A 21,262-nucleotide genomic window follows, 5' to 3' on the forward strand; every position below is an offset into this window, starting at 1 on the left:
AGTAAATTAAAAGTAAACAGAAGAATAAATAAATATGGGCTCTGTGAGGAAAAAGTCTGCATCCCAAGGGATGAGAAGCAATATTCTGTGGAGTTGGCAGATAAGCTTTGATATGAAAAAGATTTGCTTCAGGAGACAGAAGGAAATAGTCGGTGATATTTGCTTCCTGTTTTCAATACATTTTAAAAAAATACAGGTAGCTGTTAAAGAAGAAGAAACTTGTTATGAGAACAGACCATGTGAGTAATAGCTTGACTTAATAAGCATTTATAGAGCCAAGCAAGCTGTTCTTCTAATCATTCACTGGCCTTTCTTCAGTCTTGTTTACTGGATTTGTTTCTTACATTTAAATGTTGGTGGGACCCAGCTGAAGGTGCACTTTCCCCCTTTAAACTCACCTTGGTGATTTACCTAGTCCCATGGCTTCAAATATCATCAAATGGTGTTAACTCTCAGGTTTGTATCTCCCAGCCTGACCCTCTCCTCTGAACTCCAGCTCATCTATCCAACTTCACAGACCCCATCTCCATTAGATGTTGAATGCGCCTCTCAAAGGTACCATGGCCAGCCTGCCATTGCATTTCCTGTCCCTGCTTCCATGTTCTCCATCTTAATAAATGACAATTCTGTTCTTCCAGATGCTCATGCCAAAAGCCTGTGTTTCCTCAGTTTCCCTTGTACCTCACCCCCGCCAGACCTGTTGTTGCCATCAAAATATATCTTCAGTCTGATTACTTCAAACCACCCACACGAGAACTACCCTCACCCAAACCACCTTCTTTCCTCTTGGAATACAATAGTCAGCTTTCAATAATTCCCCTGCTTTCACGCTCTCCTTTTTTACAGTTCCCCTCTAGTACAGCCAGTACAAGTGATCTGTACAAAAGACAGATCAGACCATTTCCTTCCCCAGAGCTTCCTCTTGCATTTAGAATATGGTCTGGTCTTTTCTGTGAGCTTCTGGGCCTGACATCATCTGATCCCTGCTTGCCTCACCCTAGTATTATTGCCTACCATTTCTTCTTTTACTCACCTTTTTTGATGCTTGCCTTCTTTGTGTTTTCTGAATACACCCAGCTTGTTCCTACCTACCTCAGAGCCTTTACCCTTGTTCTTTCCTTTGCCAGAAAAGCCTTTCCACATGATCTTCACATGGTTTACTTCCTTGCTGCACATCCTCAGAAAGCCTCCAAGTGAAAAATTTCACCTTCTTCCCTTGTCATTCTCCATTACTCTGCTCAGCTTTATCTTTCTTCAAAACATATCACTACCTGGAATTTTGTCATATGTATTTATGATAAGGTTTTGTCTATCTTCTTCACCAGCATGTAAGTTCCATGAAGTTGGGGGCATTGTCTGTCTTATTTACTATCCCCAGAGCCTAGACAATAGCTGGTGCATACATAGAAGGGGCTCAGTAAATATTTTTTGAATGAGTGAATGTACCAAGTACTAAGGACACAGAGACAAGAAGAAAAAGCATGGGTTCTCAAGGACCCAAAGGAAAGAGAAACTTAAATATGTTGTTCACTATAGTGAGATAATACAATATTTACAGTGGAGGGATAAATAACATAGCCTCAGGTTAAGAGAAGGTTTTCTGGAAGACATGGCAACTGAACCTTGAAGAATGAGTAAACTTCATCAGTCAAAGAGGAAATTAAGATCGTGCAGGTCAAGGAAATAGCATAAGCAAAGGCACATAGATGTTTACACAGAACTATAGGATGCTCAGTAATTAAAGCAAAGTGCAAGGCAAGGGACAGCAGGCTAGAAGTCTGGAGAGAAAGGAGCTGGATTTGGGGTAGATTGTCTCTTACAATAAAAAGTTAGATGGATCATATAGAAAATGGAAAGCTATTATATGATTTTAAGAGAGATAACAATATGGTCAAATATGCATTTTAAATAGAGTACTCTCAGAATTATGGAAGATGAATCTGAGAGTATGAGAGCCCATGGCAGAAATGCAAATGTACAAACTAGGCAGCGGTAATAGGTTAGGAAGCAATAGTGCCAACACTTTGGTGATTGATGAGAAGGGACAGGGAATGAGGAAGAAGGGGGAATAGAAGGTGAATTTCTGACTTATAGATAAAAGTCCCTTGTCAGATATATAGTTGTTCATGTAATTTTGAGAGTCCTCTGTTCATCGATAAAATGGAAAGAGGAGTTATGATGGCTCAGGGAGGTTATGTACAGTGCAAAGGGAGTGAATGATAATAGCCAGTGTGAAACAACACAATGTAGGGATTGAGAAGAAGAGGAATCAGAGAAAACTCATGAAAGAACAGCCAGAGAGGGAGAAGAAAGCATCCCAGGGAAGTGGAAAAAATAGAATTTCAAGAAGTGAGTCATCAACACCCTTGGCTGCAGCAGAGAAGTATATTGTGAGATGTAACTTGAAACCTTAGATGGGCAGGATTGATTGGAGGTCCCTGGTTGCCTTTATCAGAGAAGTTCCAGGGGAGTGGCAAGGACAGAGGCAGGTCACGAGGGGCGGAGGGCATCATGGGTGGTGAGGAAGTGGGTGCAGAAGAGCAGAGACTATACTTTCAAGAAGTTTGGCTAAAAAGAAATCAAAAGAAATGGGAGAGTAGTTAAAAGAGAGAAAAGGTTGGGAGAAACTTAGGTATGCCTATAAGATGAGGGCAAAATATTTATGGAAAGGGAGATGTTGGATATACAATAAGGAGACTTTATTTGTGGAGCAACTTTCAACTGCTGGGCATTTGGTCGATGTTAGAGATGGAGGTATTTGTCTTGAATTGGAGAAGAGATCTATCTTCTCTAAAATGAAAGCGAGAAAGTAAAGGTAGGTATTGAAGCAGTCAGCACTTTTGTTTGTTTTACTGCAAGCCAAAGAGACTTAATTCAGGTGTGATAAAAATAACTAGTGCTCAGCAATACATAGCTCTCTTCCTTCCCTCCAGGCTCAGGGAAGACCACACTTTCTAGTCTAGCCCCCTTGCAATTCAGCTGGATCTTATGACTCTTCTTCCTACTGACATATGAACAGAAGAAATAAGAGTCATGGCCAGGGTTAGGCAGTGAATAGCTCATGTAGGATTTTTAAAGTCCGTTTTCCCCCATGATGCCATGATAGTGAACGGCACCTCAGGGAGAGATGGCGAAGCCACAAGACTGAGGTAGCCTGGATCTCTGAGATAGTAAATGCAGGACTTGGTTCTAGAACTACAACAGACCATCTAGAAGTAAGAAGTAAACTTTTATTGCTTTAAGCCACTGAGACCTGAGTGGTGTTACAACAGCACAATTGAGTCTTCCCTCATTGAATCCTAGCCTAAGGAAAATTTAGAACTTATTGACAATCAAGGCAGAGTTGAGTAGCCTAGCCAGGGGAAGGATAGAGATGCAACTGGTTAACTAGAACCAATAATCCAAACTGAGTTCAACTTGGTAGAGATGTATAACCCCTAACAGGGAAGCCCCTGCAAGAGAGGACAATCAGACATCTGGGAATGGTAATGCAATCTGCCCCTTGGCGATTTCAGAATTGTGACTGTGTGCTTGGATGAGGCATCTGCTAAGGTATTGCAGGATCATGTCAGGACAAAGATAAGAGAAAGGCTGAGCCAGATAACTATGTCTTCAGTGAAAATGGGAAAGTGACTGGGGACTTTGTGAAACAGCAGATAAGATGGGATAAAGAGTAACATATGATGTCATAATCCTTATCAGATGAGGGGTTGTACACAAGTGTGAAAGAGGAGTGGTGCAGAAGCACCACTGTTGATCTAAAAGAAGGTAATTCTCAACTCCAGATGCTGGACAATGTGAGTATTAGAGAATGGGGTCTTAGAGGAAATGGTATTTCATTTAAGATCTCATTTGAGACAAGACTATGGAAGATAACAGGAAAATACATTTGCCATAGGTTGTAGATTGAAAGGGCAAAATTGAAACTAGAACAAAGCAGCCAACTGAAAATACACTTTGGTGACAGTTAATAACAAACTTGACACTGAACAAAATTGCATCCTTGGCAAAGAAGCAGACTTGAGAAATAATCCCAGAACACAAAGAAAATGAAAAGCCCGAATATGAAAAATCTAATCTTTGAATAATAGATATTTCTGAAAAATGCTTACTGTTAATAATAAGCAAAACAGTATATGTAAAACTCCTAGTGAGTGCTTGAAAAATACAGACATTACTAATATTTTCCTAAAGGAGCACTGAACAAATGCGCTGTCTTTTATCTTTACAAAAATCTATACCAGCCCTAATGTGGTTTGGAACTAAGGCAGGTGAAGTTCAAGCTGGTGAGGATGAAGACATCTCAGACAAAGCAAGTGGCTAATGAAGATTCTAAATTTCTACCTAGACGTAGTAAATTGAACCAAATTCCGTCTGATAGCATTACTCTTATAACCCATGATAATATTTTCTCCATGTTTCCTATGTTCTCACATATATTGAAGGCCACTCTAAACAATGAGACTAAGTACTTTTCACCCTGTCTTAGTATTTCTTCCAAGAAGAGTATGATTTTTTAAGCTGCATTAGAAAGCAAGCCATGAGTAATTTACCCTGTTTTCACTCATGCATTTGAGGATTGGGGTTTAAAAAGTTGTCAGAGGGGATATCATTTTTTTAATGAAAGTGTCATTGATATACAATCTGATGTTGCTTTCAAGTATACAACACAGTGGTTTAACAGTTCTCCATATCATTAAATCCTCACCCCCACTAGTGCAGCTACTACCTGTCAACATAGGAAGATGTTACAGAATCATTGGCTATATTCCTCTACACTCCCATCCCCGTGACCAACTTATATTACTTTGAGAATTTTTGTGCCCTTTTATTCCCCTTCCCCTGCTCACCCATATACCCCAAACTCAGAGAGGATTTTTTATACTATATCTTGATATTTAGTGGGTGATAAACATTTTAAGCCCAAAAAGGCTTTTTGGTTTTCAATCCATAAAGAAATTTTCCCTTTTATGCATATAGCTAGTATTTAAAAACAGCATAAAAATTTTCTTGTCTAAAAAAAAGTATGTTCTTTTGGAGGTGAAATGGGTAGGCTTGGTTCTTGGTAAAATAAATGAAAAAAAACCTAAGCTTAGGTATATCTTTAATAGAATATCAAATTTCATCATTAAAATATAGTAAACATATACAAACAAGTGAATAAAGAAAAGGTAGATTTCTTGTAGAGGGAGAAAAATGTGGTGAACTTCCATTTCCCATGATATTCAGTATTCGAAAAGAGTATAGTCAAAAGTGTATGGAATATTGTGGAGAAAATCTCCCAAGAGTTCTACACTCTTTAAATGGCATTTTTATATGATAATAGAAAAATAGTTTCAGGTATTCGAATTCTTAGAAAATATGTCACAAGTTGCCCTGTCTGAAAAATTGACTAGGCACATGACTTTAACTAGATCAGGCAAAACACATCGGATGTAATCATAAAACAACTTCATTTTTGTTCTTCAGTGTTTCATTAAATTATTCAGAAGGTCTAGTTTCTCCCCTACTGTGAGAGGAAAACTCAGGTGGGTCCACGTCTTCTCTGGGAACTACTGGGTAAGCTATAGACAGTCACTTGTAGTCTCCCAAATCGGTCTCATCTCAAAAGGTGGGGCATCCAGGGCTAATAATCCAGACTTGATTTGAATTCTCCTTTCCCCTTGCCCAAGTCTGCTGCAGACTGGCGGCCTGCATCGGGGAAGAGCTGCGCGCTGTCCTTCCCCACCCGGCGCAGCAACTCCTCCCCAACCAGCTGACTGATGGGTTCCCACCCCCTGCGGAGCCAGTGCTGGAGAAAGGAAGGAGAGACAAGAAGAGCCGGGAAGTTTTTCTCAGGATCTTGCTTGCAGTTTTGGCAGGTGTTTAAAGCATGGCAACCAGTTGCACAGAGAAATACATTAAATAGTTGTAGTTTGATGATTACAAAATCAAATGCAGGAGTCAAAACCATCTCTGAAGGACTCTTTTTGTTGTTTTTGGAAATAAACACAAAAATTAACAACCTCAGATTAAATTAATAAACTTGGGGCAGAGGGGAGGAGTCTAACGGGTAGGTAGGATAAGCCATGGAATGAGTTGCTTATTTTCTGTTCACTGCTGTCCTCCAGGGACACACACCGGCCACCTCCTCAGCCATGCTGACACCTGAGCATGTGGATTTCATGACGCTCTAACTGAAGTACGGCTCCTACAGACCTAGACAAACTTGGGTTTGCTCACCTGACGTGCAGCAAAGCCCGAACACTGACATGTGGATGTAATGAAAGAAAGGGGGCTTTTATTGTAGGGTGCCAAGCAAGGAGAATGAGTGGCTAATGCTAGGTCCTGAACTTGCTGTTGGCTTACAAGCAAGGGATTTTAAAGGCAAAATTATGGGAAAGGATTGCAGGGTGTGTGATCAGCTGGTGCCCATTCTTCTGTCTGGTTAGTGGTGAGGTGACAGGGAATTGTTTCAAGAATCTTAGTTATCAGTCTTTTGGCTCCACCCAGTCTCAGATCTGTGTGCTGGTGAACAGCAGGTGGCCCTTCCACAAAATATCTCAAAGTTACATTAAGTCAAGAGTTTATGGCCATGAGGGGAATTCAGGGTCCTGTGTGTTTTTAGTTTGCTTTGCCTTGGTTTGCAGACTCCCGTTTTCTTTAATCTCTGATAACTCGTTTCATTCCCACACTCCGGGCCATACTGAAGGAGTGGGCTGCTGTTAATGAGAAGTCTGAGGGGTGTCATCCAAAGGGGGCAGTTGCAGAATCTTTCAGGTAACAGGTGAAATTTTAAGTTTGTCTACTATCCTCCCTTTTTCCTTTCCTAGTTTAGTGAGTAGTCAATTAAAACTTCTCTACTGGTGCAGAAGATTAATAATATATCATGCATTGGCTGCAAGGACTCAATTTAGTTTTTCCCATATGGACTGGGGGAAGGACAGGCTGCATAATTTTTTGGATTCGGTACAAAGTAAAAATGTGGGGCCTTGTATTAAAAAAGATTATGAAGAATTTCGAGATGGTGACAGCAAAGTAGTAAACCAAGTGTGGGGCCCTTCTAGGTGAGGGGTCCTGTGGGAAGACAGCCATAGTTGGGAATTACTGGTGACACTGCAGTATGACTCGTATTTTTGCATTTCTTGTTAAAGGCCAGAACCACCTGAGCTTCCAAGTCGCAATACTTTAAATACTGTTCATTCATTATTTGAAAAAATGTTTACAATTAACCGTGGACAAAACATGGACGACTAGATGGGGGCTGCAGCACTGAATACAATAACCTTAACAACTTCAAGAATGGAAATTGTAGCTGTCAGGAATGAGACGTCTAAGTACGGGAGGAAAGTAGCTTGGAGATATCCTTATCCTGTAAGGCAGGTGGCAAGGGATAATGTAATAAATGCATGGATGGAGCCATAAATGTAATAAAGTTTTATTATTTTAACAGAAGAATGAAAACATGATAAAATATCAAATAATGAAAGGAGGAGGGATTAGCATAAAAAATTTGCTAGATCAGATAGTAAAAATTAGTTTCTAAATTTGACAATAAATAGATAAATAAGTAAATCAGCTGGAGTTATGGAGATAATGCCAAAAGACCCCAAAACAAATGTAGCTAAAAGAAGTGTCTTTGTAAATGCATTTATTCTGGAAATTGTCATCAAGTTCTTCTATGTTTTTATTTATTTTTTAACTATGTGCTTTATATTTAATAAAAATAATTTTGAAGAACTAAGGTAAGTTGATCTAAGAGGAAGACATGACATAAATTTTGATATTCAAAAGGATGTGATATAAAAATAAATAACTCATATTCCCTTATTTTGGTTTCCAGTGCCTGCCACTCAGGTAGGCAGTGCTGTTTCAAGACATACAGCTGCTCCATGGCAAAAGTTTGTTTAAATTACTTATTAGAAGGCATATTTCATCATGACTAAGTAAGTAAAATCCAGCAATGTGCACCTTCTTATCAGTATGTCTAATATAACGTGATAAAGCTTACAAACAAAAACAGAAGGAGAAAACACATCAGCATGTACAAAAGAACATTAGGTCAGTCTTTCAGGAAAGAAGATGGCATCACCCCTCCCCTAGAATAAAAGAAATGAAATTAAAACAATAAAATGGGTATTTTCCTTTTTGTTTATATGTGGGTTTTTTTTCTATTACAATGATAGTGGATTAAAATATTTAGAGAGTTTTGAATCTGACAGCGATGCTAAACCAAGGAACTATTTTAACTTCTTATCACAAACTTTAAGAAGTGTAATATTTAAACTAGAATTGTTTAGGTAAAGGAATAAAACCCAGAAATTCTTATATGGCCTAAAGGTCCAACACTGTGCTTGTATCTTAACCTTTATGTTCAATCTTTCCTTCCCTTTCTTTCTATTCCTCAAACATGCCAAGCTTATTCCCCAATTTAGACTTCTATACTTTCTGTAGAATGCTTTTCTGCTAGAAATGCTTTTCTAGAAATTAGAAATGCCTTTCTCCCAAATATTTCATGGCTACTCTCAGCTCAGAAGCCAACTCCTCAGTAGCCAGCCCTCTTGGTCACGATCATTACAACCTGTTCTATTTTCTTCATTGTATTAATATGTCACTATCTGAAATTATCTTGTCACATGTTTACTGGTGTATTTATTTTCTCTGTTGCCTAGAATGCAAATTAGCTGATTGCAGGATCTTGATCATTTTATACACTGGTGTCCCTCTGTATCTGACACAGAATAGAAACAATAAACATTCACGGAATGAATGAATGAGTCCTGAGAGGAACACTCAGTCCCTATTACCAAAGAGAGCAAGCATTTTAAAGAATGGATGAAATGTTCAATATTGGGCTGGCTGGGATCAAAGGTGGAGGTGGCTTAAGGAAAGTCAAAGCCCCTACAGAATCCAGAAAACATGGTAGTATTGCTCATTTTTGCTCTTCTAACCGAGAGGAAGGTGGAAGGGGCTCGACTAAAGATAAGGAAAAAGGAACATTGTAAATGTAAGACTGCAACAAACCAGTTCCCAGTGACATTTATGGTGGGGCGTCACATGGTATTATAAAGTGCAGTCCTGAGTCAAGGAACCCTTAAGTCTTGGTAGTGTTCCCCTGACACAGGCTGTGGGCTCTGCAAGGCAGGATGCGTAAGGAAGTTATGCACAAAGAGAGCAGAAGCAAAAAAACAAATTAGCCACTGTTCAACTGGTCTCTGCCTCTCCCAGCCTGATGAAAGATGCAACAGAGAAGTAAGAACAATCAACCCTGTTGGCAAACTCAGGTTTATTGGAGAATATGCAGACAAGGTACTCTGGTGGAAAAAAGTCAAAGAAGTGGAGAATTCAAAATGAATTGTTTTGGATATAATGGAAGGCTGGGATCTAGTAGAGCTAATAGAAGGCTTGGATACAATTTCCTCCACCAAAAGTTAGTAAATTGAGAGGATATTCTGTAAACATGGTGACTGAATACAGAGGGCTGCCCATTCTCTCCACACACAGCTCCACACTTGTATTTCAGAAATTTATTATTTAGCTTTTCATTTGCTTTTAATCTGAAATTTACACACACACACACACACACACACACACACACACACACACACATGCACCCACGTGCACACACACAGCATAATTTGAGCTTTTACAAAACTGTTAGTTTTTGGTCCCCATGCTTTTTATAGGGTAAGTACCCCTTTTCACCATCTCTTTTTTCCTTCTCATTCTTTTTACTTCTCCTTTCCAAAACTGATCTGCTCTTTACTCTGTACAAATTCTGTGAAAAAAAGAAGTTTAAATTTCAGTGAATTTCTAGTATAATTCAGGAAGAATTGCCATCTGCACAATAGTGAATCTTTCTCTCCAAGAACATAGCAAACTTTACATTTAAGTCCTTTGCTTTCAGTGAAGGTTTTTAAAATCTTTTTCTCCATAATGATGTTATTTGTATCCTGAAAAATAAATAAGGAAAACACAAACAATTGAGTGAAAAATGGGCAGAGGCTATAAATAGACAATTCATACAAGTGGAAATTCTGTCGCCTATAAACGTGAGAAGAGAACTGGTAACCAGGGGAATGCAAATTAAATTAAAATACCATTTCATACTATCTAATTGGCAAACATTAAACACTTTGACAGTATCAAGTGTTGGAAATGATGTTGCTCCTTTAAACTCTACTGAAGAACATGTAAATATAACCACTGATGGGTATAATTTAATATAGTTGAAAATGTTCACACACTACTACCCAGTAGTTCTGTTTCTGTCTCTCTTTCAACAAACTCCTGCACAATTTCAAAGTATTTTTTATTATAAAAAAAAACATTTTTCTTTAGGAGAAGAATGGCTAAACTGTAGTTTATGCAGTATAATTCTATTCTGCAATTGAAATGCAAAAAATCAACTCTCTGTTCAAAAACAAAACCTGATAAAAACAGGTTGTAAAAGTGATATATATATAGCTTATAGTGACACAAAATAATAATACATATATTGTTTATGGATACTTATCTGAGTAATAAAAGAACAAAAATTTACAAGAAGATGAGAAAAATCAATTTTGGAATAGAAGAAATCTCTTTGGAGAAATTAAAAGAAGGAAAGAAACAAATGGGCTGCCTTTTTTTAGATAAAATTCTATCTTGGAAAAAAGAAAAACTGAGGCAAACATGGCAAAAATTAGTATCTATCAAATATGGGTGTAATATTTAAATGTCAATTACATTTTTCTGGAATTTTCTGTGTGTTTAAATTATTTCATAATTTGTAAAAAATCTTCAATGTGGTGCTCATGTAATAATCAATATTTAGATACAGTAACACAGTAGATTTAAAAGCTGACTTCATTTTACATATAAACACAAAATACTTTTGAACTGTAAATAAATATAGACATTTCCAAGAGTGCAGCTCTGTAAAAGTTAAGGCAAGATTGAACTTTATTCAGAAATTTACAAAGATTTCTCCTCATTTTGGAATACCATTTGGTATAGCAATGATATTTGTGGTATTTGAATTACAATACAAAATGCCTGTCAAGTTAAATACATAGCTGTTAGGATTCTACAGAAGGGTTCAATCAAATCACTATTACTTTATGTCATCAAGGATAGTCATTTATATATTTAATTTTATGCTACATCATTATAATTTATTTTTATTATTTGTAATAATGATAGCTGTAGTTATAATTATTAGAAATTGCTTTCATTTTGCCTACACATGGTAGCTGGGGATTATATTTATTTTGAAAAGATTATGTGTGATGGTAGATGATGTTGTCTATGGATTTCACTGCAGAATAGGAAAGGCATGTCTGAAAGGACTGGGAAGCACTGGTCTGATCTTGCCCTCCATCTCCCTATTTATACACAGGCTCCTCAAGAAATCAAGTCCATTAGGACAAGGAGGAAGACAGGGACTGGTTTAGGGATATGATAGGTGAATGTGGAGTCCCTGAGTCGGGAAAGACAAGGAGAAGAGAATGTTTGCAGTGACAGAGACTGCTCCCTGCTCCTATGCTCACGTAGCTCCTGAGGTGACAGGACATGGGCAGTAGACGCTGTGGAGAATGCCTGTGAGGGCCCACCCCCCGGCAGCCTGCAGGGAGTAGCAAAGCCCAGCAGATGGAGCCACAAGGATGACCGATCAGGGATGATCAGCACCCACCCCCCTCCCCACGACAACAAGTGGGCATTTGGAAGCATTTGGAAGCAGTTTAATTTTATTTGGAAAGAAATAAGGAAATGCAAGATCTCATAACTAGGATTCATAAAACTGATTTTATCTGTTGGTGGGTAATGAAAAGAGACTGTCATACAGTAAAGGAGAAAAAAATTTTATACTAACTGGCACTGTGTCCCTGGCTTCAGGATTATCTTTACCCCTGCGCCTGGCCTAGCTGGCCAGCCACCATTTCTTGGGGCCCACTTGCACTTTTTCTGCTAAAATTCTTATCCTGTTGCCTCTCCTTATCCCATTCTCAGGGCACACAAATCTGTGTCTTCTCTGCCTACAGATGAAATCTGAAAAGTTGTTCTTTATAAAGCAGCGCAAATTAAGATTTTTATCCATCTCATTTGCTACCATTCCAGACTATTCTGGAGATCATCTTGCATAAATTGAAAGGTTTATGAAGGGCCTTCTGTTATTGAAAATTACTTTATCCCAGATATAATTTACCCTGCTCCCCTTTTTTAGGGGGTGTAATTTAAAGAATGTAAAAAAAACCTTTTAGAGAAACAGACAATGTTTCCTTATGGAGAGATTCTATATTGTAAGAATGTCAGTTCTTCCTCAATTGATGTCTACACTAAAATAACTTCTAGATGAATCAAATATTAAACATTTAAAAAATCCATAAAGAACTAAATTATAATTAATCCAGGTAGATATGCAACCTGTGAGAGGAGTAGGACATTCTAATATAAGAAAACCAAATAGGGGAAGAATTTGATTATCTAAAGTTAACAATAAAAATCAAAATAAAATAGTTAAAAGATGTATAACAATTATGATAGTATATGCTTACATTTTAACTAATGAAGGGCTCAGATAAATGTATAAAAAGCAGAACGGTTTCAATGTATAAAAGGACAAGAATGTGGACAGTTAGCTATAGAGGAAATATCACTGGTTAATAATTTACAGAGAAAATGTTCATCCTCTATGAATTAAATGAATTCAGATTAAAAAAATAAGAGATAATCTTTTACTTTCAATGTACCAAAAAGAAATTTTAATGTATAACAGCCTCCTGAGAAATGAAAGGGCACTCTTGAACACCAATGAGAAATACGTAACATTCGGCAATTATTCATAAAGTCCCTGAAGATATTTCAGATGTTTCAGCTTAATAACTTTATTTTGGGGGTATTTATACAAAGGAAATAATTCTAAAATTTCATACAAACTTATTAATTGCAGCATTAGTCATAAGATCAAAACTGGACTAAAATTTTCACATCCAACAGGAGGTTAAACTCACCCTATGGAATACTAGGTAGTTATTTTTAAGTGATATTTGAAATGATTATGTAATAACAGAAATGTTGATAATATAAACAAAAGGCAATGTTGGTCGATACAAATATTAAAGTATGTCTAATCTAATTGGTTGATTAGGGAAACAAACATTTGAACACAGTGAAAAATCTCTACATATCCACCAGATTGACTAAAATGAAATAAACTGAAAGTACCAAATGTGGTGGAGAATGTGCCATAACAAGAACCCTTATGCATGACCCAGGGGCATGTAAATTGGTACAACACCTGCTTGACATCATCTAACGAAGGTGAAAATATGCATACCCACTGACCAGCGATTCCACGCATAGGCATAGAACCCTGACAAACCCCTGCATGTGAGCACCAGGAACAAGCATGCATAGGAATGCTCCTGACAGCAGTGTTAGGGACAGCCTGAAATGGGAAATGTCCATCCCCAGGCGGGTGGAGGAATTGTCAATTACTTGTGCTGTGAGACAGAATGCAAAAAAATGAACAAACGGAGCTCAGCCTCACAACACACATTATTTTGACAAACAATGCTGAGTGAAAGAAGCAAGTCATAAAAGAGTGTGTGTATTATTTCATTTATGAAAAGTTCAGAAATAAATGAAACGAAGTGTCTTATTTAGAGCTACATATAAAGATGGTAAAACTATAAGGAAATACAACAAAGACACGATTATGACCATTGTGATACTAGTTCTCCTGGCAGAATGGAAAGTTGTGATGGGAAAGGATACACTGGAAAGTGAAGGGCTACTCTGGGTCTGGGAGTGTTAGATTTCTTGGCCTGGGACATGATTACATGGATGATGGCTTTACAATATGTTTTCAACTGTACATGTGTATTTTACTTACATTATGTAATGATGTTATGCATTACGGGTTGAATTGTATTCCCTCCCCACAAAAGGAAGACATGCTGAAGTCCTAATCCCTACTAATTCAGCATGTGACCTTGTTTGGAAACAGTCTTGCTGCAAATGTAATTAGTTAAGAAAAATATGGTCCCCTAATGCAGTGTGACTGGTGTCCTCATAAGAAGACAGCCACATGAAGACAGAGACACAGAGAGAATGCCATGGGAAGAGAGAGGCAGACCTTGGCGTAATGCATCTATAAGCCAAAGATTGCTGGCCATCACTAGAAGCTAGTAGAGACACATGACTCCAACTCCCTTAGAGCCCTCAAAATTGCTGACACCTCAATTTTGGATTTCCAGTCTCCACAACTGTGAATAAATTTCCATCATTTTAAGCCATGTAGCTTGTGGTACTTAATTACGGCAGTTCTAGGAAACTAACTGTATTTTCACATCAAAAATATTTTTTGAAAGTTCCCAGGAATTTATGTTTATGGTCTCTAATTTCCTGAATAAATCACAAAATCTAAAATAAAAGCATAGTCAAATGATCCTACTCTATATATATCCTGAAACAGTTACACTCAAAGACACAATTCAGAAATGAAATTAAGGATCTTCAGTTCAAAAAAGAAAACTACCCAGCATATCTAGTTGTACCAAGAGGTCAAGGATCAATTGTACATGTCGAAGTGCATTAAAAAATAAAGGATGGTTTGTTCCAAGTTGGCCTGTAAAATTTTCATCGTGACCCTTTGATTCTCTTCCTTACTGGAAATTCTCCAGTGTGTGAAGTGACCCTGCCTTTGGCTTCTGGGAACACATTCTTATTCATTCTATTTCACTACAGGGCTGACCTGTTAAGAGACCTGACTAGAACTTCTCAGGGCAGAATACTGATGAACACAGATGGCTCCATGAAAGACAATCTTTGGTTATAATTCTGCTTTCTGCAAGTTAGGGATACAGACAGTCTCAGAGTTTATGGAGCAGGGTGCTCTCGGGAGCCTCAGTTGGGGGGGATTTTGTATGTGATACTGTGCAAGCTTGTAGGAATATTGCCTCTCTCAGATAAGTTCCATATGATCAGAGGACAGCATCATAAGAGAGCATAAAAGAGTGACGCATGGACAGATTTTTAAAATTAACAAAATGCAAAGTTATTTCTCTACTACTTTCAACTTTTTAAATGCCAAAAGAGAGCAAAGGATGGAAAATTTTTCTTCCAGAAAAACAATCAGGTAGAATAGCACATTCATAAGAGATTTTGAAGCCAGGCTGTCTGCTTTCAAACCTCTGTTCTATTGCTCCTTAGTTTGGTTATTAGCCTCTCTAAGTACAAATTTCTTCATCTGTAAAATTAGGATAAAAATTCCACCTACTGCAAAGAGTTGCTAAGCAGATTTGGTAAGGCAATATATGAAAAGCATTTAGCTCAGGATGTTGTCCATGGTAAGTGCTTAATAAATATTAGTTGCTAGCATAATAGTAGTAAAATAATAGTCATAAAACTCTTTCCAAATTTATACTTAAAGTAGCTATACCAATTTCCAGAAGAACTGATTATAGAGGTGGCTTCTTAAGGGTCATTTGGTTCACCCCATTAAATTAGGGCAGAGAAGGGAAATGTCAGCTTTGCAAGTGGACCATTCTAGCACTTAACATTTCCTTTCAGAAAAATAAAATTCACTTCAGTTTCCTGGTCTGTTATATATAAGTGAGTTAGATTAAATAATTTTTAAGGAGCTTTCTCAGCACTAAAAATCTGTATTTCTAATATCTATTGTCAACCATAAATCAAATATGTTACAGTCTCTAAATCATTGTCTTTCTTACACTGAGTATTTCTATTATACTACCTTCTATCCCTTTCGATGCAAAAATATGACCTTTAGGTCAACATGTTTGTGTTTTTTGTTTTCTCCTCGGTTCTGTTTCAAAGGAGGCTCATAGTCTTGGGTGGCTCTAGTACAGTCAGTTTTCAGTTATCAGGGGGCTGGACAGTTTCCAAACCATGAAAGTTTGCTGGGGCTAAACTCAGGTTTTCCTGCTTTCGTTCCAAAGAGAAGAAACACATGAGTGTTTTGTGAAACATTCAAATAAATTGGCAATTTTTAAAGCCACTTGTGTGAGCTTCAAAGGTTGTGATATAGCTTTTATTTTCCATGATATTTGCTATTTTATTAGTAAAAACCAATTATGGGAATCACTTTGCATTTCCCAGCCTGCCTGGGAATAAGAAATAAAACTCAACCCACAATGCCCCAACCTTCCAGCCAAAATCCTTTGCTCTCTACAGGCTTACCCCCTTCCACTTGCCAGTTGTCCAGGAGATGGCACTGTTGTTTCAAAGGAGTGGCTTCTACGGAGACCAGCATGGAACTTGGGAAAAACAGATAATGCATGGCAGTCAGAGGTTAAGTAGGTAGCAGCAAGAAAAGTCCCGTTTAAGGTCTTGGAATAATAACAAAGTATGTTTAAATAACTGTCTTCCTCAATCTGCCTTTCTAGGGGCAAATGTGAACATGAAGACCAACAACCAGGATGAGGAGACGCCCTTGCACACAGCGGCCCACTTCGGCCTCTCTGAGCTGGTAGCCTTCTACGTGGAGCATGGGGCCGTTGTGGACAGTGTGAACGCCCACATGGAGACCCCGCTGGCTATTGCCACCTACTGGGCCCTCCGCTTCAAGGAGCAGGAATACAGCAGCGAGCACCACCTCACCTGCCGGATGCTGCTCGACTACCATGCCGAGGTCAATGCCCGGGATGATGACTTTAAGTCTCCGCTCCACAAGGCAGCCTGGAACTGTGACCACGTGCTCATGCACATGATGCTGGAAGCTGGCGCCGAAGCCAATCTCATGGATATCAATGGCTGTGCTGCCATCCAGTATGTGCTGAAGGTCACTTCTGTGCGACCGGCTGCCCAGCCTGAGATCTGCTACCAGCTACTGTTGAACCATGGGGCTGCTCGAATATACCCTCCACAGTTCCATAAGGTGAGGCTGCGTCCAAGGTGCCCAGGACAGACCTGGGTAGTCAGCAAAGGCCGGATTGGTCTGAAATCTGCAGGTAACTCAAGCTTGTTGGAGGCTTGAATTTTGGGGCTAACTCCTTCTGTTCCTCCATCTTACCTTACGTTTACACACATAAATCTAGCTTTTTCTAATCCAGCGTTGTTCAAAATCTGGGGCTGAGAGCTAGGAATAAGAACGAGAATGGCAGATCATGTTGCATGACTTGTAAGACCACCAATGAACTGACAGTGGCTTCCTGGGGTTCCCAGCTGAGGAAGATCAGACGCGCCACCGTGAGTCTGCCAGAGGTGAATGGGCTGCACAGGCGCGCACTTGCCATCTCTTAAGCAGAATGTCTGATCCAAAGATGACTGAGCCTGCTTTGGAATTAGTTAGTTTGTAGACATGTAAGGGCCATGGAATTTTCCAGTTTAACGATAGCTAACACTTAATTACTAATAATTTTGTTTATTAAATATAATGAATTACATTAATTCAGTATACTGTTTTAAGTATTTTATAATTCTTAATTTAATTCATTTAATTTTTATAACAAGTCTATGAAGTAAATAATATTGGTCTCCCTCTCTACAGAGGAGGAAACTGAGGCACAGGGGAGTTAAGTAATTTGCCTGATCTCACACAGTGCCAGGATTCAGCCTTAGATCATTTTGTGCTAGTGTCCAATCTTGTAATATCACAGCCTTTATTTTTTAACAATATTCAATGATAATCTCTAGTGGGCTAACCAGGCAGACGTTAAGAATACTGATAAGACCAAGACATGGTACCTGTCTTCAAGTAGCTCCAAATCTAGAGAAAGATGCATAAAGAGATCATTTTAATATGCCATGGTAAATAACAAGGTGGAAGAATAAAGAATGCCATAGACACATGGAAGAGAGAAGGTTTTGTGTGAGGCTGATGACAGTGTTTTGGAAACCAAAATGTCACCTTAAGATAAACAAATCAGATGTGACCCCTAGGATCCTGCTCATTCTGAAAGTATTAACAAGCAGCAGAGGGGTTCAGGTAGTATAAACCAGCTGACTGACATGGGACCACAGAAAGCTAGCCGACAAGTTTCACTGAATTCACAGCCAACTTCTACCTCCTACCTTGCTTGGTAATATGTTAAGGACTCATCTGAAGTCCTGCAATTTGAAAATCAATTGGAAGTAAAGTTCCTCTAAAGAATTTAAAGGGAGTGCATTCAGTCAGGGAAAATTCCAGATGGACAACCTAGAGACTGCTCTTATGTACATATGATTAATTTGATGAGTCCTGTGCTTTCAATAAAGGATTTTCTCTGGATTGTCAGTATTTTAATGGAAGATTAAATCTTTTCTTTCCTTAAAATTATATACTCAGAATGTCCTGGGACTTGATAATACTTTTATAGGGAATACCAAATGGTTATGATGAGAAGGAATATGTTAACAACTAATGATGTTACAATAATGTCCTTTGTTGGTCTCTACTTAGGCTTTATACAGATTATTTCATTTTATTTTTATAATAACCTCTGAGGTAGGCACTGGCATTAGCCTCATTTAAATGATAGTAACATCAAGATATTTTCCTAAAGTCACACAAAGTGGTCAATTTTATTCATTTAACAAATATTTACTGAACACCTGTTAGGCACTGTTCTGGAAATAGACCTATGAATCAGAAAAAGACATCCATGGAAGATTTTTTACTAGTGGAAGACAGTAAAATAACAACATAACAACAAAAAAATATATACTCCAGTATGTTAGATGCTATAGAGAAAAGGAAGACAAGGTAAAGAAAAAAAGAATATGCCACATTTTTTTGGCATTTGTGTATGTGTTTACAGAGATTGATTGGAGAATATAAGGATGTGATGGAACAGGTCATGCGAATACCTGGAATGGGGGTGGGGAAGCGTCCCAGGCGTAAGGAAAAGCAATCGCAGGGACCCTAAGGTGGAAGAGAGGTGAGCACATTTGAGGAGGAGCAGGGAAACCAGAGTGGCTGAGATGGACGAGCACAAAGATGGGGAGAAGCCAGACACGTGTATGTGAGGGTGGTTTGCAGACGTTATCATATGGCCTCATGGATTTTTTACTCTTAATAAGAAAGGAAGTCATGAAAGGATTTTGAGTTGGGAAATAAAAGTCTGGTTTATATTCTAAGAGGATCCTTTGACCACCTTTTGTAGACTAACTGGCGGAGGAGGGAGGGCAAAGGTTCATCAGAATCTAGACCAGAGGGTGTCTTAGGCCCCCAGTGAATACAGTGAAGGTGGTGAGAAGTCATGAGGTTTGGGGCATGTTCTGAACAGGGAGTCTTTGTGTTCTGAATGTTGAGTTTTGCTGATGGATCATTTGTGGGTTGTGAGAAGAGAAAAATCAAAGTTAACTTCGAAGACTTTTGCCCATGGAAGGGAAAAATTCATTTTCTGAGAGGGGAATGATGCAGGAAGAGCTGATTAATATGGGAGATTGGGGTTCCGCTATGATTGAGATGCCTGCTATTTCCAGGTGGAGATATCAAGTAGGCAGTTTGAACCTGGGAAAGATGCTGGCCAGAAATACAAACTTGGGAGTCTTCAGGCTGAATATGGTGTATAAAGCCATGAGGCCAGATGAGATTAACCAGAACATGAGTATAAAGACAGAAGAGAAGTGGCCAGAGGACTGGGTCACTGAAGCACTCCACCTAGAGGTTGGGGAATCAGTGAAGGAAGGTGAAGAGGGACAGTGAGGTAGGAGGAGAAGCAAACTGGATGTTTTCCTAGAACCCAAGAGAGAACATAGAAAGGAAGATGTGGCATCACCTGGGTCAAATAACAGAGGTGGCAACACAGATAAGCAGAGGGCTGAGAAGTTTCCACTGGACTAGACACCATGGATTTTATTGGGGACCTCTACAAGAGTTATTTTGGTGGAATGGTAGTGAGAAAAGGCCGATTGAAGTGGGTGCAAAGGAAAAAGGGAGAAAAAATTAAGACAGTGAAGGATTTTGAGGCATTTTCTTGTAATGGGGCAGTATCAGGAAGAGAATGACAGCTGATATTACAGCATGTTTATTGGCTGATGGGAACGTTCCAGAAAAGGTAGAAAATTTGATGCAGACAATTACTGGCACAATGTTTTGATTTGGAGACAGAAGATGGGACCTAGTGCACCAGTGGAGGTGTCAGTCTTAGCAGCATGAACAGTTCATCCTTTGTAACGGGAGGGGTGGCCAGACACATGGGGGTTGATAGATGTGTTGGTAGGAGTTTGTAAAAGTTCTCTTATGTTTGCTTCTGTTTTCTCATTAAAGAATGAAAAGTAGACAGAGAGGAGGTTTAAAGCCTTGAGGGCAAAGTGGTTGTTTGCCTTGGGGAATGAATGGATGTAGGAAATGTAATAGGACTGCTGGGTGGTCCAAGTCCATGAAAGGTTAGTGGTCATGTGTTTGATTCAGAGGGAGGTCTCTCTGATTCCAGAGCCTAAGCTCTTAGATTTAGTAGTTTCCTTTTGTTTCTCATATAACCCAGGAAATGTAATTAAATCTAAAGGAACACAAGACAAGGAAAGACCAGAAGAGGTCGCTTTATTTAATTCTCAAGGCTGTAGGCAGAAATAGTGCTCTTGCCCTGTTGGCGAATCTTCGTGAAGGCAAATTCTACAGCACCCTCACGCTTAGGCATCCCTTCGATTTTGGAATGCCCCTCTCTTCCACTTGTCTTCTTTTTGGTAAGTTATCTACTTTTTATTCATTACTTAGAGTAGCTCATATGCATCCTAATAAATCTTTACATCTTTGTATCACTTTGTACTGAGGGCTTCTCTTCCCCAAATGAAATTTTATAGTTCCCCCCAATTTTTAGCTATTAATTGTTTTTTCCTCTGGATCTTGGTCAAGGAATGTCTGAAAAGGTCATGAATTATGACAGTGTGTAATTTGTATATTTTCCCTATAAATTTTAAGGAAAGACTACTTCATAAATGGCCTGAAAATAATCTGTGAAATCTACTCTGAAGGTTCCTGTTTGACCTCTGTTGAGAATTTTTGCCTTCCTTGCAATCTCCCATTGGTCAATAGACTTTTGAATTTTTAAATACCTTGTCATGTAAAAGTTGGATTCAAGGAATATTTTCACATCTCAACTGTTAAACATACTGCAGTTTCAGAAATGAAGTCAAATGATTTAAAGCCTGTGAAAAAATTCAGGAACTGTTGTTAAAAGTGCAGTGATCCACAGCTTGTAGCTGTGAATATTTACTACTTAGGTTTCATCTATTTTCTGGATCATACACTAGTATCTGGATTTGGCTAAAACAACAAATATTAGCAACTCTAGAGTGAGTATACAACACAGTATTTTGAATTCCATATAAATTGTTTCTGTTTTTAACTTTTATC

At 38.5% G+C, this 21,262-nt stretch overlaps 1 protein-coding gene across 2 annotated transcripts in view; it reads left to right on the top strand.

Moving 5' to 3' along the window:
- The window catches only part of ASB4 (ankyrin repeat and SOCS box containing 4), a 62,970-nt gene that overhangs the window by 25,839 nt on the left and 15,869 nt on the right, over nt 1-21,262 (top strand). The window contains exon 3 of one of the 2 annotated variants that reach the window (XR_005026662.2): nt 16,371-16,934. Coding sequence is in view for 1 of the 2 variants with exons in the window: in XM_036894556.2 (XP_036750451.2) it covers nt 16,371-16,861 (491 nt within the window). In the remaining variant the exon portion in view is untranslated. The remainder of the gene's footprint in view (nt 1-16,370; nt 16,935-21,262) is intronic. The other variant, XM_036894556.2, reaches the window with a different exon arrangement.

This window comes from Manis pentadactyla, chromosome 7 (assembly GCF_030020395.1).
Source record: "Manis pentadactyla isolate mManPen7 chromosome 7, mManPen7.hap1, whole genome shotgun sequence".
Lineage (NCBI taxonomy): Eukaryota > Metazoa > Chordata > Mammalia > Pholidota > Manidae > Manis > Manis pentadactyla.